We start from the raw sequence: 19954 nt of genomic DNA on the forward strand, positions 1-19954 counted from the left end.
ATATGAATTTGCAAAGTAAAGCAGCACATCATTTTGACGCCGACAGTAGTTACTGAGCTATTGCAATGCAAACATTTATTTTGGATGCACATTGCAGATACCATGACAACGGTTTTTCCTGGGTATTCAGCCTTTGTGACATTTTATTTAATACTCAGGATTTTTAAGGACATTAAACAATTAAGGTTGGACGAAAATATGCGATTATAATTGTCTGAAACAATTAACCTTTGAGCTTAATTAATCGAGAGATTTGAGCGAGTGTCAGCATTACGAATGCGCAATCTCACCCATTTTGAGATTAATCGTTTCAGACAATTTAAAATCGCACAATTTGCTCACAGAGAATAATGAAATAAAATTTTCATAGCTGCAATAGTGTAACAAGTTAAAAATATGGTAAATTTCCCAAAAAAATGAAACATGATAGATCAATTCTCATCGGCTCAGCCTTTTATGAGTACCTGAAAGTCGTAGAGGAAAAAGTAATCTGCCATTATCATTTTTCATCGCAGTTTCGGTGAGGAGTATCTGAGTTTGTTCCACGTAGGAAATATCCCGAGTTTGACAGGGATATGTTCTGATCCCCTGTCATCTTTTATTTGCGTTCACAAGCGGGACTTCCAATCGTAGAGTGACTGTACCCCAGAGACCTTCCCACACAATGGGACATTCAGTGGATGACCTCAGTCAACAAAGGCCCTCAAAAGGCAAAGAGAGTTACCCGGCCATTCCCGAGAGACTAGCGGGTAGTTTTCCGTACGGGAGACGCGTCAGAATTTAAGAAAGCTATTTTTCAGCGTAGGCTGATTTCTGATCAATCCTATAGGGAGCTATAGACGCTGACTAGTATTACGATACTTCTGTGTCGAGCAATAATTATCACTCACACCCAAAACATAGGAAATAGTGGTACTGCGCAGCGTGGCACAAAATCCATTGGAAATGTGAAGTTTCTAGCGAATTAATAGACACCGGTGATGTAAAAAACGTACATTTACGTGATTCTTCGATAAGATTTGCTACACAGGCTGATTGATAAATTTATCCGCGGACGATAAATAATTATACTGATCAAAATACAAGCATTTGCCTCTCAAAAACTTGTGCATTACAAACAATTATAACACAATTACAAACTTCACTAGGAGCTAGTCATGGTCAAAACTCATGGCTTCAGATTTATAAAACTTCATTCGACTTTATCCACCGGGTAGTCTAGTGTCTCTGACTTAATGGCATGAATTCTTTCTAAAATATCGCATCACTCGTTTTTTTTGCTTCATAGAATATTTCCAGAGTTTTTCCATAGACGATAAAAACAAGATCAGAAACTTCTAAACACTTTTGAGAGAAAGGCAAAAAGACAATATATGTATAGGAAATAAAAAAAGTGAATGCCGGTTAGACGCTGAAATTCGTAGCTAACAAAAAAGGCAAAAAGATGGCTGCAAATTATTTCAAGTAATTTCTATCACATCTCTATTAGAGTCAGAAATTTACCAAATTTTCACATAATTATTTCAAATGCCAACCATAATTACTGGATTACTCCACAAAGCTATATAAACATGGCGATCCTTCGTTAAGTTAAAATGAGTAAAAACATTTTTTCCAGATAAATAATTTTAATTGGCCTGTCGTTCACATTTTGAAAGTTTTCGTTAAGAATCATTTCAATAATGAATCCTAGGAATCCTTAGTCATTCTCATCACAAGAATCGAGCATTATAGAGGTAAGAGCGGCAGAGCATTTTTGCGGGCGCTTTGGCCATTCACAAGTTTCCATTCCACTTGGACGATGCTTTTTTTCTGATTGCTTGACAGCTGATGAACAATGCTTTGGAAAATGCTGTCGATGTATGAGTAATTCACTGTGCAGACGTCTGAAAGTGTGAACGTTCTCATATTGCGGTCATAAAAAATTGAGTGATTTTTACACTGAGTTTGTATTATGTAAAAATAGTAACGGTAATTGCTTGTTTTGTTAAATCATTTTTGTCACCATTTTAAGTAAAATCACTTCGTAAAGAGAAAGATGGACTTCGCCTCCCCCCTCAACCTTGACCCCTGGATAAATTAAATGTCACTTACCACCACCTCTATTGTACCCACCAACTACCCATCGTATTACCAACCAAAATATAAAAAAATCGCAGCTGCTTCAGGGTAAAATATACCAGAAAAATTTGTTTGTGAATAGCCAGCGTTTTTCTTCCTTTAATAATAATGAGAAAAGCTCGATATGCAAGACCTTAGGCAATAAATTTAACTCAAATGCGTTAGACTCCTACAAATTGTCTCTCGAACAGCATCAATTCTGATGAGCATGCATGTCTGAAGCGTTCGCTCACTGCCCAATGGTGACTATAATGCGTATACTGCTTGAGTTAACAGGGAGACCTCACCGGATTGCAAACAACGGCGTTTTCAATCCCTCACTGCCACAATCAATACCTTCATATTCGGAGTCTTATGCGCGAAGGAGTACCCACCTGCTTCCGTTCACCTCCTGCGATATTTCATTCCCCAACGTGCGCAAACCCAGATGTTCCTTCGCTCCAAGCGCATCCATCCTAAGGTATTTCATTCTAGAAGTGATATTCAATTTCGAATACAGGTTGGTGTGAAGTCACGCATTTTGGATCATTGACATTACATGTTTTCACATTCCATTTCTTCCGCTCTGAAACGCTTTTCGAGAAAATTTAAAATACGGTTAGTGATGAGTCGGGAAATGGAAAAATCACAATATGTTAAATGTTAGTGAAGATTTCGACCTTTTTTGTGAATTCGTTTTCTGGTTTACAACCGTGTGATTATCACCGGAAACTGACCACATACTATATACTGGAAATTGACCATATCTAATATTTCGGAAAATATTTTAACTAAGCTATTTTTATTCCTATCCTAAATATTCCTATATTATGTGATTCTTGATAGATAAATTGTCGGCCATTTTATCCTTCGAATATAAAATTAATCTATATTTCCAAAAGTCCGACCTCTTTATTTGATGCACTCAATTTTACGATATAAAATACATTTTCCGAAACATTGGAAATGGTTAATTTTCAGTATTGGATGTGGTAAGTTTCCGGTGACATTCACCCGGTATAAAACCGGAAAAAGAATTTACAAAAAAACACGAAATCTTCATCAGCATTAAAATGTTGCGATTTTTCCATCTTCCATCTATTTTCTAACCGTATGTAAAAAGCTCTGAAGAAGGAATTAATTATACGGAAACGCTGGCAAAAATTTGCATTAAAATTATTCAAGACCTAATCTACGTTAAAACACATAGGTCGAGAGTAAGAAAAAAACTCAGCATAAATGCAGCTTTAGAAATTGGCAATATGACAGGGTACTCGAGAATGATCTAATGGTCGAAACGCATTCGTGCGTAACAAAATAAACTTGTGGATAAGTTATTTCTCTATTTCATTAACTCAGGATGTCCTTCTCCAACATCTTGCCTGCCTGAATTATTTTTATAGCCAGACACTGTGAAAAAAGCTAAAAATTTGTAAAACTTTCGAAAATAATATCATCAATGAGATGGAGCTGATCGAAAGGGAATTCCGAGGCCTCTTTCTAGGTGGTAAGGGAAATTCGGTGCTGGATGTTCTCCGCAACGTGACCCAGTCGCTCTGCATCCATTGGTTGTTCCGAGTGGAGGGGGAGGAGGAGGAAGAGTGGTTATACGTTTCATGAAAAGTCTTTTAGGAGAGCGCTAAACCGCGTTATTAGCGGGGCCCGGCCCATCTCGAAACTTGGTCGTTCCCATGTTTACACATTTCACGCATTCTTGCCAGCACACACACTGAGGCACGGCGCCACCTCGCGCTCGCTTTACGACCTCTTCCATCTCTCCCTATAAATAAATTTCCGTTGCCTAGCAGTAGCGCTTAAACCAGCCCTCCATCTTGTCTGTCCTCGCTCCGCGTCTTAAAACCTAGTCGCTCTTACCTGTCTTCTGCCTATCCAGCCAGCGTCTCGGTATTTTTACAGCTGATGAATAAATAAACTTCACTCGGTTTATTTTTGACAAGCAGGTAAGCCACTTGCACGACGCTCGGAGACGGGCTCCGTGAGTCTTTTGTGCGCTTTCTTCGTCCTGTCATTACTTTCCCCATTACATCCGAATATTAGGAAATCGCATGTTGGTACATTTTTAGTGCCTCATTTGGCGAGGTGAGTGGGTGCAATTTGGCCTCCCAATACGTTCAGGGCTCTTTAATGATAATTTTTTCACAAGAGGCAATTGTTTAATACTAGCCATTGAAGTTTGTACAGTATTGAATCCGTTCTAATAAATTATTTATTGTTAAATTCATAAAATCAATTAAATAAATAAAATAATAAAAATTCAAATATTTCATGCATTCTGAAGTCATGGAAATTTTCAAGTAATGGCTGTAAATCTGAGAGAATTAATGACGACACAAGTTTATGCTACAAGAAAGAGCTTCATTCCGTATGAATTTCGTATTCCGTATTTCCGCTTTACGTTAAAACATAAAAGGCAATCATTGCGTCATTCAATGAAAAGCAGGCAAACCAATAATTAGAAATGTTCTAATACCATCTGATTTAGTTTCATCCTGTGTTTATTTAGTACACGAGTATAAATTGAATTTAACGAATATCGATTCCAATTAATGAGTTAATAATTCGAAAATAAAACCTGCCTTTTTTCTGTACTCTGAATATCCAGAGCGGTATTTTTTACAGATGATGGATAAATAAATCCCACTCACTTTGTGCTCGGCTGGAAAGTAAGCCGCTAACACGATTCGGGGACCTGCCGCGTACGTCCGGTGCTATTGAGCGCTCTCCTCGTTCTCACATTGCTTACCCCATAATTTCCTAACTAAGCGAGGTGAAATGGCATTTCGGTACATTTTTTGATGCCTTATGTGGTGCGGTGAGTGGGTGCACGTTGGAGACCCATTATATTACGAGTTATTCCATGGTAGTTATTTCACGGAATTATATTGCCACAATGCATGCTCGATGTGTAATACATCTAATGTCACTGTTTTCTTACGTGCTATCATTTTTATTATAATGACTTTAAATTTGAAAAAAATATATTAAAATGATTGATCAATTTAATTAAAATAGTAATAGCCGGTTTTTGCGATTAACTTCTTCAACCCATTACTGCCGTTCACTGCCATTTCGAAAGAAAGCAAATGTGAGACCTTTTTATAAGAGGTTTCTATTTTGAGGTCTTTTCAGAGCACTTGGATGCGGTTAAATGCTCACATATTGCTCCATAATGTTTTTTACTTTTTTGTGGAAAACGCAAGCCACTCTTACGACGATACTCAGTGAGTCGATCTAAGTTTGGCAACGTTGAATGTTTTTGTTTTATAGCTGATAACTTCATGCTTGACTTTGTGAAACCTCTCCATATTGGAAATAAAGGAGTAAAACTTTGTCAGGTTCACTATTATATTAATATGGGCACGATCCAGGTTTCGTAACGTAGTTACATCTTCAGGTGACTTGATGTAAGATCAGTCACGTGAAGATGTAACTACGTTACGAAACCCGGGTCGTGCCCATATTAATATAATACTGAACCTGACAGAGTTTTTGTTTTAATTTGACATTACTTTCCCACTACATCTCACATAGACGTTAAATGTTGGGAAATACTTAGTGTTAACATCTTCCTTTCTGACCATTCCAAAATTTGGCTTTAAAAAATTAAGTTTTTGAGTTCCCTATGCTGATCTTCACATAGGCATATCCTTGGTTTATGCATAATTTACTCTTTATAGACTTACACTGCCAAAATATGTTTTCATTGGATTGTTCTAATTAAATATATAACTCAGTTATATAACAGTTCGAATTCAGCATTTTTTAGAATTTTACATTTATAACACAGAAATACGAGGTTAGCGATCAATAAACATTGACAAAATATTGGATATATGGGAGGGATCAAAAGATACCACGTAGCGATATCGATGCGTAAACTTCTACGGAAGATTTTAAGAGATGAGGGAAAGAAACTCGGTATTTTAATACTTCTTCACCTTTTATTTTATTCAAGAAATTTTTGACACATAAATATTCTAAGGCCTATAATAAAAAATAATAAAAAATGCCTAATTACACCACTGCTGGATATAGTGCCGATAATTGACAACATACTCCCTTAATATCCAACCATTCCTTCCACAATTGGTACACTATGCCTGATGAACAGCTAAAGTATTATCAACATCTAATGTTTTATTATATAACTAGTAAATATAAATTAAGCAGCCGAAACGAAAAATATGGACAAATATATTAAATGAAAATAAATATTTAAACCGATTAGTTTAATGGTCTCCAAGTAAAGAGAACTTTTGAATCGGCAAAGAATTCGACTCCTATAAACGCATCACCTTTTTAGCGAGGGAATTATGGTTAAAATCACAAATATTCATGATTCATCAGCAAGTTAAACAATCAGAACCAAAAATATAACTAAATTAATTTATACTCAGCTAACTTTAATGAACTAGCGGGATAGCGAAGTTTTTGAGTCCTCGGAACAAAATTCACGGTTGAAATTCTTTCCACATGAATGAGTATGGCGAAAATAATTATAATAACTTATTTATCTATAATTTTCTTCTTTCCATAACCTAACGTGTTGAAGTTATTTCGGGTTTCCCACCGGATGAGGTTCTCCATCTGCCGACGTTTCGATGGTCGTGTCGTCCATCGTCATCAGGGCTTGATGACGATGGACGACACGACCATCGAAACGTCGGCAGAGATGGAGAACCTCATTCCGTGAGAAACCCGAAATAACTTCAACATCATCATACGCCGGGAAAACCTCAGATCTTTCTCCATAACCTAACTTATTTACCCATACTTCATCTAAATCAAGGGTTATTTTTCATCGGAAAACAAAAAAATTAGGTATCAACCTCAAATGCCCTAGATCGCTGGCACGGAAAAAGACAGAGAAGTGTACTCTTTACTTCCCAAAAATTCACAGGCGAGGTCAGTGAAAAGCTTGAGATTTCACGAAATGCATTTACACATAACTCGGTCCAACGTGTTGGCGGAAAAGTCAGGTCACATTACTTAATTGGATTACGCTAAGGTGATACTAATACGATGTATTTGCATGAATTGCAGTGAGAAAAAAATCCCTTGGACGGGGAATCGAACACGAACAATTAATCTACGATAAAATATAAACAGCAAGTGCTTATTTCCACACTTTAATATAACTCCACTACCGACCGACTATAGTTTCAACATTCTCCGTCACTTTTAAGTCTTGACCTTACAAATGACATAGTGCGTCGAAACCACTGTCGGTTGTGGAGTTATATATTAAAATGCGGAAATTAACATTTGCCGTTTATATCATGAATATATATCGCATTTCCGCCACGCCATGCCTGAAACGATTTTATACGTGCGAGCCATTAATTTTCCGGGACGCTGCGCAGACCACTACGTTTTCCAGCAATTGCCTTAGCAAACGTATCGAGTAATGTAAAACGATAGCAGACTTCACCGCCGTTCAGGCGGCAGGCTCGAAAAATTAAACAATAGTAATAAGATATAATTTGATTTGACGAAAATCCGAATTATAACTCGTTATTTTTCTATATTTCATAAAATAAAATGTAGGGATGGGATGTTTCAAGCCTGAAAAAAAATTAAAGATAGCCAGACATCAACCTTGAAACTCTAGTTTCTATGCTAGTTTGATAGCATAGGTAAACACATAAAAAGGCCGTATATCTCTCCAACATTCTCCCTAGTTTGCCATAAACGAAGGCTGAAATATAGATCCTAAGGCGAGCATAAAACGAATGGAGTGCGAAAGTTTCGGTCGCAGGGCTTAGCGGAGGAGGAGGAGAGGAATTTTGGTCCAGAATTGTACGTTTAAGCGCCTCAATCCGACGCCGTTCGCGGATATCGGGTTCCTTTCGAGAATTCAGAATAGCCGGCGAAGCGTCGTCGCTCAGCCATGGCAAAAGTTTCTCCTGCGCTCCCTTCATTCCTGTCTTTTTTTCTAAGTCCTTAACTGAGCACGCCGATTATATTGGAAAAAAAGATTTCAAATGCTGAAAATCTGTATGAAAGAAATTCATTAGGCAAGGAAAATTTTTCTAGCGATAGAAGCACATGAGATCAATAAAAATTTGCAAAAAAGGAAGTATGTAAGATCGGTAAAAATTTGTCTCATACAAATTGCAATTTTCGTTATTGTATTTCGTTATTGCAATTTTCTTTATCGTAAATTGTTTGTTTAAAACAATGAAAAAATCAACAGACCTAGCAGCCAATACTGAGCGAGATGGTTGGCCAAATAACATCTGGAAATGTTGTATTGAATTCAAGACACCAGCATTGAATGTGTTAAAATTTGGACAAGGGAAATTATGCTCCTCGAAGCATAAATGAAATTGATTTTTTTCGTGTATCTCGGTGTTTGTACTACCTTCTACACTACCGCGAAATACACACTTCTGCATAATTTTGTAAAAGATAGGGTAAATAAATATTTTTTAACAATACAAATCGTGCATATTAGTATCAAATACAGTGATCTTCATCAATTTGTCGTATTTGCTTCGGCAGTATCAGTTTTTCATTATACCTTTTTATTATTCTTAATTTATATCATAATTTTTACGTTGTTTCAATTTTAAGGTGCCTCGAAATTACAAGCTACAGGATTAATGTTCTATAATTATGTTTCTCTCTTAATGTATTTATTTTTCCACTAACGAAAGAAGTGTCGGGTATCCCATAACAGGACTCATCCTCAGGAGAAGTTATGTTTTGGACCGTTTTGATAGCATGAAAAGCTTTTAATAAATATTCTCGTAAATGATTAAACAATAGATACATAACAGCATTTGTAACTCAGGGAAATTAAATGTTACCGTTAAAGCATTGTCATATTTGTCACATTCGACTCATACTTCCAAACTAGAAACGGATCTAAATGAGAAATAAATAATAAATAACATTTTTACCATGGGAAAATGGTTAAAAAATAATGTCGCTGTTCAATACAAAATCAAGGAACAACAAAAATAATCTCTCTCTATGATATGATTCTCACTCACAGCCTTTTTATATTGTGGAATACTTTTACAATAGTGTGATTGACAACAATATCGAGAGCCATTATAATCGGTATATTGCCGATGCATTTAATGCATAGGTAATCAAAGAGTATTAATAATTCACTTATTAAGGGATAAAATAAGACATGTAGAGAGAGAAAAAATCGAGTTAAGATAAAAGCTTGCGTTCAATTGATTCTTCTGGGATATGTAGCCACATTAAATACAAACCGACTGAAACTTACTCATGCTTCTACTCGGAATGTTATCGCTGTGACTAGTTGTAATTTTAATTTTATTTTTGAACATGAGCATATCCTTCATTTTTTCCTGTATTTATAAAAAATATTTTGTTTTATTTTATATCCATTCACTCCCAAATACTCTATTTTCATGTTCAGCAGGTTTGAACAATGTGTCAAGACGTAAATTGACGAGAAAATAATAAAAAAATATATTTTTCACCAAACTAATGAGAATGAGATGACTTCAATGCTCTATTTATGATATAAATAGAAAGTTTTCAAATATCTCTATCATGCATCAATTTTGAATGCATTGCGTACGTTGAGGAAGCCGCAAACCGTCACACAATTCTTGTCTTTAAGCCGAAGGATCGTCCCTTACATCTTTTTTTTTATTTTGGAATAAAAAAAGAGAGATTTTCCGTGCACATTTTCCCACTAAACTGCAGAAAAATAGAGTAAAAAACAAACCCTGCCGGGAATAAATCTGTGTCTCGAAGAAACTCGGATGAAAGCGTTTTTGCCCAAGAATACGTCTCGATGTAATTCTGTGAGTGGGTCAACAAAACCTTATTTCTGATCGAGGAGGCAACCCAAAATAGACATAAAAACTAAACATTTTCAAAGCTTTAGCTGGTGAAAATATAACTCCATGCAGTGACGTCAGATTGAGCGCCAAATGCTCTGTACGACTTCACTCTGGTATGTTAAATGAAATTGCTCTGCTTCGTTAGAAACACTAAAAGGATAAATGTTTACGATATCATTCTTGTACTGTGCGTTTTAGCGAAAGAATGAATATGAATGTATGATATTTCTAGAATTCGTACAGCAATATTATTAAATTTCAATCTACCGCTTAAAATAAGCTAGGAAAAATGATGATAAGGAAAGGATAGAAGCGTTGAGCCGCAGCGGGTGCAGAAGATCAAATTAGAGAGGGGAGAAACGAGATGGTGTGCCGAAAGAAATTAGAGGAATGGCAACTGCAAAAGACCATAAGCTACAGAAAGGGCTGAAATAGCCTCTTCCATAAAACACATTAATAAAAAGAAAAAAATATATATATTAGAATAATACAAATTAGGACACGTAACGGTGGGAAATATTGAAAGGAAGACTTTTGCAAGAAAGTCCAAGAAATAAGAGCCTAGAAGAGCAGACAAAGAAGGATATAGAAAGAATAAGCACATAAGAGAGCTGAAGGACTTAACTTGGGAAAGGCAGACATGAAGAGGGCTGTGGGGGTACTAATCTAACCATAGCAGTATAATGAAGAAAGAAACAACCCCTAAAATGAACCCTCCATGCAGAAATATTCATACCTGGCACTAAAGTTGTTCCGCTCTCTTCCCGTTGAAATGTACAAGCAAAACTCTACGACTACATAACTGAGCCAATAAAAACAAAATTCTCCGGCAAAATTTATGGGTTAATTAAAACAACGGATTTCATTGTCAGAGAAGAGCCAATCTGGAAAATTTTACCGTGTGATCATGGTTGTTTTCAATTTAAATTTCTTATACTTTCATCGATCAATGCCAGTGACAAACTGATAGTATGATTGTTCAAAATAATGATATTTCCGTCCCGGACAGTCTCCGCTATAAGACACTGAAGAGTAATCATAAACGGCGGTAAAACATTCGCTACTTTCGATAGTAAAATTGTAGAATTGAGCAGTTGTATTGTTAACAGGATATTTGAGACGTCTTACACGGGTAAGAAAATACTTCTTATTGCATGAGTTTAATAACAAAGAAGTATGGTGGATTGCGGATATTTTATGGTTGGAGATTTAAATTCTTTACACAAAAGAATAATGGTTTTCGTGATTAGATGAACAAATGATTGTAGTTTCTTATTCCTTGATTGAATTTTTATTGGTTGTAAAATATTTGCTAACAACATTATTATTGTGTACAACACAGAGAGTTGTTCACTTTTTTGAACAATGGGATTACCAGTAGAAATAACTATTACTGTGTGGTAGAGCTTGTTACTTTCTTCAGCATTTCAACTTCCACCAGCCTCAGTCTACACGATGGCTACAGGCTATTTTTCTGGGGTATCTTTGTTCTTCTTTTGCTCTTCACATTATTGTGCATAAAATTTTGAAAAACATGAATTTAATTTTGATGAATTAACCATATTATCGAATCTCCAAATGAGGGAAGTGAAAGTTGCCTATGAAAATGCACTAAAAAAGTATGAGATTTAGATACGAATTCAGTAATTTAGAGATCATGTGGAAATGGAAATAAGACTAACTAAAATGTTTACTGAAAAAATAACCGTACTTCTTCACATAAATATCAACGTGTTTAGTATTCTGATATCAGAAATATTTTACTTTCAGAATGAAATAATAGGCATTTCTCTGCATCGAGTACGAAATAGGCATCTCCTACTTGATGAAAAAATAATGTTTTACAGTTGAAAATTGTACGAAGTAAGCTAAGACGTACCGACGGCATTCATGACCGTGAGAGTAGAGCAAAACAGAGCTCGGTAATACGTGTAACGTTGATTGCTCCGTGCCCTAAAAAAATCACCACGCCGAGAAGCAAAACCTTATTATCAAAATCCACTTTTTACGTACAACGGAATGCTTTGAAGTGCTGTTCCATTGGCGGCCGTGACTCTAAATCCTACGAGAACACGAAAGCTGTCAGCTGAGCTCTTATCTGGAGAGTTCGCTGCAAGATTAATGTACCGCGATAGCATCACGCAATCAATTTTCTCGAGGGATGACTAAGGAACGAGGTAGCTTTCAAAGGCGTCCGTTTATTTCTTGCCTCACTGAGATACCAAATGCAGAGGAGCAACTTGTAGGATGGGGTAGAGTAGGCTGGAGGAGGGGGGAATGGGTTGTATGACGAGAGATATCTTCCGCCATCGAGGAGGAGTATCAGCACTCACGAAGAGAAAAACATACATGTGTAATTCTCACGTGATACTAGTGGATGCTTTCTATTCACGTACTCAAGTTGACACAAGCCTAATTTTTCTGTAGTTTTGCCTCCTCTACAACGCACTTTGCATGAGAGGGGGTATGAGTTTCCGTGAGTTAACACTTGTCAATGAAAGAGACGCCTAAAAGTTTACTTTGGCAGTTTATTTCATCAAGCTATATTTATTTAAGCAAAACGTAAAAGTGCTCTTGTAACTACTATAATACCAGCAGAGAGTCCATGAAAAATTCTATAAGTCCAGAAATAAAGGTCCTTTTTTATTTTTTAAATTCACGTGATAAATGAACCAGGCAACAAGTTGCAGCGCGCAAAAATTTAATAGGAACGCGGACAAAATTTTCAAATGTAGACGTGGAAGTGAATTTTGGAGGGCGATATCATTTTTTCAAATAAACAGTTACAGAATAAATTATATCTCCATGGTTAAAAATACCTCTCTACCTCTCAAGTAACAACGATGCATATTCCTTACGTTCAGCATCGAATAAAATGATATTTAGCCATTCTCATCTCCCTCCAAATATATTGATTGAAAAATCTGACCCTAAAACTTAAAACATTTGCCGATTAAAAAAATTAGAAAGTCATATCTCCACGCTTCTAAGAAAAGAGAATTTTACTTAAAGACCTGAACTGGGTAGAAATTAATCACTGACCATAAATGAGTCTTAAAAATAAAAGCAGAAAGCTGCTAAAATTTATACCAGACATCTAAGCTCTAAGGGAAAAATTACGATGAAAAAGGCAAAACTATTTCCCGAGACGCAATTATTTCGCTTCAGCTTATCTGCACTCATTTTATGAATGAAACCAACTATCCGCACAACTAAACTGATTGTAAAGACATTATCCAACCACATGAAATAGAAGGCTGGCCGTGCGTATGAGTCATGGTTAACAAAACCTGATCAGAGAAATAAATAGGTTGTATAACAGAGTAGCAGTTCCAACACTAGCCAGAAAAATGGCATTATCATGAAAAGTTTACAAAAAAAATTCCATGAAAACTTTCTGAGAACGTACAAGGAACTTGAACAAACCCGGTGGAAAGACAACAGTTATTTTATTTTATTCACACTTAAAATGTTAAAAAAATTGAAGATAAAATATAGTTTTTCATAAATATTTAAACTTAAATTATAAAGTACAAATTATTACAAATAAAAATAAATGCATAAGATTAAAAATTATAACAATCAAAATCATGAAATTAATTTAAAACGACAATTGAACAGAAAACATAACGATGAAACGATGGTAATTCACTCGTTGGATACTTAGATGGGAGCCCTTATGCGGCCATATTTAAAGTTTGTCAAATGCTGCTTTTTAATAGGAATCTTATCACAAAGACGGTAGAAAATTTCGCTTGCAAAAAAAATTGTGATTCGCAGCGATCTTTTTCACGCGTCCTTACTGAGTAGGCAACCAGCCGAGCGTATGTGTACACTTAATTGCCTATATGCACGGGGTGGTAATACCGTTTCTCCTGCTGGCCGACCTATGCATATGCAGTTTTCCTATTATTACGAGATGAATTAAGATGGGCTGACAGAATTTCTCTAAAATTTATACACCATGATACTAGGAGGGCAGTAGTCCACCAATGATTTCGTTTCGAAAAAATTATTCAAAACCACGCTTATTGGCATGAAAAAGAATAGATTCTCGGCATATGCACGCATTTTTAAAGATGCTTACATTTTTAGAGATTACTTTTTAAAGATTGACGTCAATAAAACAGTTGTAATGAAGATGAAGGAGAATATTAAATATGTAAATGGTTTAAAATTGTAAATTAAAAAAAATTAGCATAGAAAAGCCCACTCTTGATGGCCTCACGTTATCTGCAACCATTTAGTAGCATTGAGATAGAATTTTAGGCTTCACATGTTTTAGCTGATTTTTACAGACCTTATCCTACCTAACGTAAAAGAAGCCTGGATGGGCCGTTCCCGCTGCTATAAATAAACTCAGCGTACTTAGGATTTCTTTCAATCCAGATCAAGAAATGAAGTATATTAAGACCAATGACATCACACCCTGCTAGCAATCATAAAATCGATTTTACACCACTTTAGATAGTTTTTAGAAATATCGTTAGGATTTGATATCTCCCTAGATACAGGCTAGATATACGACAAAGTTGAACCCTTTCCAGGTAATTATAACGTTGAGGTGAGTTACGCAGCTTTTAGTTATTATGAATTAGCACTTAAGATATTTTTGGAGTTTTAGCTCCTTTAGTTTTTTTTTTAGTTTAGGTCCTTTTTCTCTCTCATAAATTTGCTCAGTGGTTTCATTCTGAAAAGATGCATAATATTTGCTTAAATGACATGATACATATCTGAATTTTAAATGACTAATTCTAGGTAGATGTCCATTTTTTAGGAGAAATGCATATTTTCAAAATGAGTAGAACTAACACATTCCTAGATAAGTTGTTTTTAAACAAGGCATTTTAATTCAGAGATATGCCTTACCGCAAAGGTGAACACCGCATCGAGGACCTTTAGAAAATCGGCGAGACTCCTCGGATGCTATTGCGTAATGTGATGTAGCGGAGCCGACTGAGGGTGCGAAATGAAGGAGGCATTTGATGTAGTCACTTAACCCGCTATGCCATCCGGCCCACGACGCCGTGGCGGCCTTTCAAACGGAGAGTGAGAGAGCGGAGACAGCAGTTGTGCGCGGAGGATGCGGAAATGTAGGGATAATAACCTCCTAGCCTCTCCTTCCCTCCTTCACCCACATATCCTTTTCCTTATTCCAACGCTTTTGCTTTCCACTTTCTCTCCCCACCCGGTAGGACCTCCCCCCCCCATCCACACCTCTCCGTCCTTTACCGCCAAAAACAGTTCTGGAGTCGGATCTCGTTTTCTCCAACTGCAGCCGACGTCACTTCCCGGAGTGCTGCAAAGCGTTTCCGACTACCGACGCCTGTGACTGCTCTGCTGCAAACCGGAGGTGTTAGTAAGCGCTAATGGAACTGAATTGGTATTTGATAAATCTCTCTCATCATAAAACATCTTCCCGTAACGCACTAAAGAAAAAAGCTGTTTCTGTGGCTATTTATTGAATTACTTCGCATACGTAACTTGATACATATTCAAGCTTAGAAAACTTGACTATAATTAGCTGTAATTTTTTGGAGAGCCCGATGAGATATTGATGTTTTCAAAATGAATCCGCTGAGTAAAGTTAGCAGAGAAAAAGGAATTTAACATTTTATATTAAACATCACAAGGTTTATAATTTGTGCATTATTTTTTCATATAATTTCAAAAATACCCATTTTTACTTATTTTCATAAGAGTCAGAGGCTACAGATGCATATAATACTCATGGATTTGATTTAATTACAGGTTTTTCTCTCATGTGGCTTTTAAATTATCTCTTCTTAAAGAGATATTTGAGTTGGATAGCTCCGATACCTCTAAGATGCTTAGGATTTAGTTGTGCTTGCGTTTTTACTTTTCGCAAGAAATATTTAGTACCCAATATTAAATTCGTATCCAAGAAAAGAGAAAAACGCATTTCATCGTTTTGCAGTTCCGTCGTTATTCTCCCATATTATGTTAACAACAACATTTTTTCTGATTAACTATTGATTCAGAGTGCCACAAGACGCTAACTGAATGGGACTGCCAGATTGACGCAAGCCGCACCTGACCGCTCCCGGGCAGTTTCATGGGCGACGTGACACTGCGTGCAAATTGTTAATGTCGGTCCCCTCGACGCGAACATTTTGCCAGCCAACATTTGCCGCCGCAGCCATATTCCGAACGCTCCAAGCGCCATCTACGTCTCCGCTCGCTCGCCGCGTTTCAATTTGCAGTCGCGCGCGCGGGAAACCCGGGGGCCACACTCTCTCCGCAGTGCCGAGCTGATTGTCAAATGACTCTTTGATGAGCACGAGAGAGCGGGGTTTAATGGGGCGAGCGCAAATTGCGGCGGGATGATTTTTTTCGGTTCCATCAAGGTATTCGCTTGTTGACAAAATTGATACTAAATTTTTTTGCGAAAATTAATTCCTAACCACTCATTTAGTACGAAAGCGTTGGATGGAAAGATAATTATTGTGCTTGGAGCACAAAAACAAGAAAAAATTTTAGGATTTCATGCCAAAAAGTAGAAAATGAATAAATTTTTCTTATTATAAAATGATTTTTAATGTGCCGAAGCTGAGATTTGCAATAAATAACAAATATGTAGCTACTACTCTCTTAGAAAAAAATACAAAGTTCTACATTTTGGTGTGATTTTCATTAGGATATATTAATTCTAACAACATAAATTCAGATATGAATTCAACATTTAAAGTTTCATTAATGATAAAACTTCCTTCACCTTAGATATACGAGCAGATAGATAAATTAGCCTTTGATTTCAATAGATCATTATTTAATGAATTTTTTTAATATTTCTAATACGCAAAGTGTTCGGATACACACCGAAGGATCCTTATTCAAATTCGAGTGTAAGCCTTTGGAGAGACCAAAAAAAAAAAAAAAAAAATCCTTCGCGGTTTGCCAAAGTAATGGAATGTAATTGTCCCCACCACTTTATGGAGCATATTCCAATCATCTGTGTCTCAAGGTGAAGTAGAGTCAACCCACATACCTATGTGAAAACCAGCTCTCGGGTCGAAACACGGAGTGAATGATGCTAACATTAGCACTAATTTTATAGAAAATCAACGTGAGACAGTGGCGGATCTATGATCCCCACTTACCACCCCCCTTTTCCCTATCCTGGATCCGCCATTGACGTAAGATATAGCAAACATGTTCTAAATCTTAAAACATCTTAATTTACAATCATTTTCTATTTTACATAAAACAATTCCTAATGTAATTATAATAATATAAAGAGCAACAGGACATCAAATTAACAGGTGATTAATATCTGATTATCTATCAAGGCCTCAGGAGAGTGTTACGCCTTCATTTGAGAAATTTACCGCTAATTTTGAATTCGACTAAGAAAAACTTTTCACAGTGCGAGGTATAGTCGGCAGACAATCGAAAAATAAATATTTTCAGTAGTATTGTAATCGTATGTACTACCAAATTACTACGTTTGCTCAATTTTATCTTTCGCATTTTTGAAGAAAAAAGGAGTCAACCAGAGAGGGAGGAAGAATCCATAAAGTAAATGACTTTGAAAAGACTGCAAGGGAGTTGAGGGATTTCTTCGGCTTGTGGAAAGAATTTTATCGATGAGCCAACAGCTAAAAAGGAGCTCTAAACCCAACTACTATCGTATTTTTTCATAACAGAACTGAGCCATTAACAGAGACAGTAGAAGTGAAGTCGAAAGTGATGGAAATCGAAATATTTTACTGAAGAATTGAGACCAAAGTAAATACATACAGTAGGAAGTGAAGAAGTCTTGAGAATAGTGGAAGAAATGTAAACGAGACTCTTCGCAGACAACTTTTCCAGAATTTCACCTTCATAATCATTTTACGACCACACCAGGGACGTTGGCAAAATTAGCAGTGCTGGAACGCACTTCCCTTAACTTTTTTTTAGAAGTGAGAAATTATTGTTTGTTCTTTTATTACAAGATATTATTTAAATTTTATCACAAATTTTTTGTTTACGAATGTACATATGAGAAATTTTGAGGCAGAAAATTGACAAAAGAGTTATTTGACTTCTATGTCTTTTGTTAACCAGAACGGCGTTCCGGCATTATGACACCAATGCATCACACATTATATGGCCTAATGCCAATCAATTTAATTTAAAAAAAAGTTATTTTGAAAAGACATTAAGGGATTACTTGATTATAAGTATACTCATTTCAATTTAAAATTACCATAAATTCATAAGTAAATAAAATTTTTGCTTAAAAATAACTTTTGTCCAGTTAATTAAACTGCCAGTCAAAGTCTGTTCTCGCATCGGAAAGCTTTGTCATGGCTTGCCGACCGCTGTCTCCCAAAACTCGTTATCAAGTCCTTATCTCCCTGTAATTACGCCGTCACTACGCTAGTATGCTTGAATATAAACGTGAAAGTACGACATTGCAAGTTAATGGGATTACCGTCAAGCACCGGTGAGCTCTTTCATTCGGTGATATGAGGAGTGAAAAAGGCCCACATATCGTATAAAATATTAAATACCGGTTCATACATTTTACGGCATTTAAGATTCACTCGGTGAATGGAAAAAATTGAAACAGCCAACAATGGGCATTTTAGGCTCCTGAAAAATAGCCCGGTGAATAAGAGATAATCTTGTACTTACCGAGAATAAATAGATTATGTGTAAGGAGTCACAATTATGTTTACTAACTTTACCTCTTCTAACTAGACTGATGGTTGGAAGACGATCCATTGCTTGACCTTTTTTGTTCTCAACACTTTAGTGTTGAGAACAAAAAAGACTGCAAACGCAAGATTTTTTTCGAAATAGGATATGCTTCCATGCATGGTGCTTTTGGCACCAAAAAGAGTGAAATAGGGCAACAGCTGTAACGATTAGCCGTTCTTGTATCTTCGTTCAAAAAATATATGTATGACTACTTTATTACAAGGATACATAATGGAGGATACTACTGCATACTGTGTTTATTTAGGTGCCAGGGTAAAAAATTCTTATAAGCGCTTAATAATAAAATTCTTATTTTTTATAATGAATTGATAGTCGTCATTATATCCTGATCACAATTCTAGAAGAAATTGTTCTTTAATTTAGTTTAATACCGATGCTCTTACAGTGATCTCATTAATAGATACGATATTTTTAAGAATTTTATCTGCAATAATCAATTATTAGCCATAAATTCAATGTCCATTCGTGAAAACAACTAAGCAAAGCCACCGAAAGTTATTCTTATTAAAAAAATCGTTATATTATGATGAAGATACCTTAATTAATTCATTTTCCTCTTTCTTGCACAATTATGTCTATGTAAACATTTATATGATTATTTTTTTCTTTTCCTTCTTCAAATTATTCATGTAAGGCTACTGCTAATCATGCTCTACGACTACAATTATTATGATCATTGTGTTCAATTGATACCACCTAAAACCACTGTATCAATGCACCATTAAGTCCGAAAGGCCAACAGGCCTACGACTATGAACGTTTACGTGTTTAGAAGTTCCAAATGAATAAAAATAATTTCTTGCCTAAATCCTGTAAATTTATTTACTTCATTCAAAACCCCGTGAATGGACATGTGACGCTTTGGAATTTGCGGCTTCTGTTATACACATGCACGGTGAAGATGATAATTCACTGCACGAACAGACCTTGGATATGGGGAGCACGGCTTGCACGTCGTCCTTCTGGATCTCCAGCCTTGTGGCCAGCTTCCTCCTCTCCTCGCCGCCGACCGGGATGACGCCGTCCCCGTGGAACGAGTGCCCCCGGTGCAGCATGGTGACGGAGGGGCGGAGGGAGGACCCCCTGCCGCCCCCGGTCGACGCGTCCATCGCCCCCGCCACGGGATACGTGGGCGAGGAGACGGACGAGGAAGTGGTGTCCCTCACGAAGCGCACGCCCCACACGATCTTCCCGCCTTCCCACAGGGCGGCCGACTCGTCCACTTCCAGCAGCCAAGAGAACACCTCCTCCACTCTGCAACGAAGATATAA

General features: G+C 36.5%; 1 protein-coding gene across 2 annotated transcripts in view; it reads right to left on the bottom strand.

Moving 5' to 3' along the window:
- Window positions 1-19954, bottom strand: part of LOC124158549 — a 577153-nt gene that overhangs the window by 28531 nt on the left and 528668 nt on the right. For both annotated transcript variants that reach the window (XM_046533700.1, XM_046533699.1), the window contains exon 4: window positions 19610-19937. In XM_046533700.1, the coding sequence (XP_046389656.1) occupies window positions 19610-19937 (328 nt within the window). The remainder of the gene's footprint in view (window positions 1-19609; window positions 19938-19954) is intronic.

Source organism: Ischnura elegans, chromosome 5, assembly GCF_921293095.1.
Source record: "Ischnura elegans chromosome 5, ioIscEleg1.1, whole genome shotgun sequence".
Classification (NCBI taxonomy): Eukaryota; Metazoa; Arthropoda; class Insecta; order Odonata; family Coenagrionidae; genus Ischnura; species Ischnura elegans.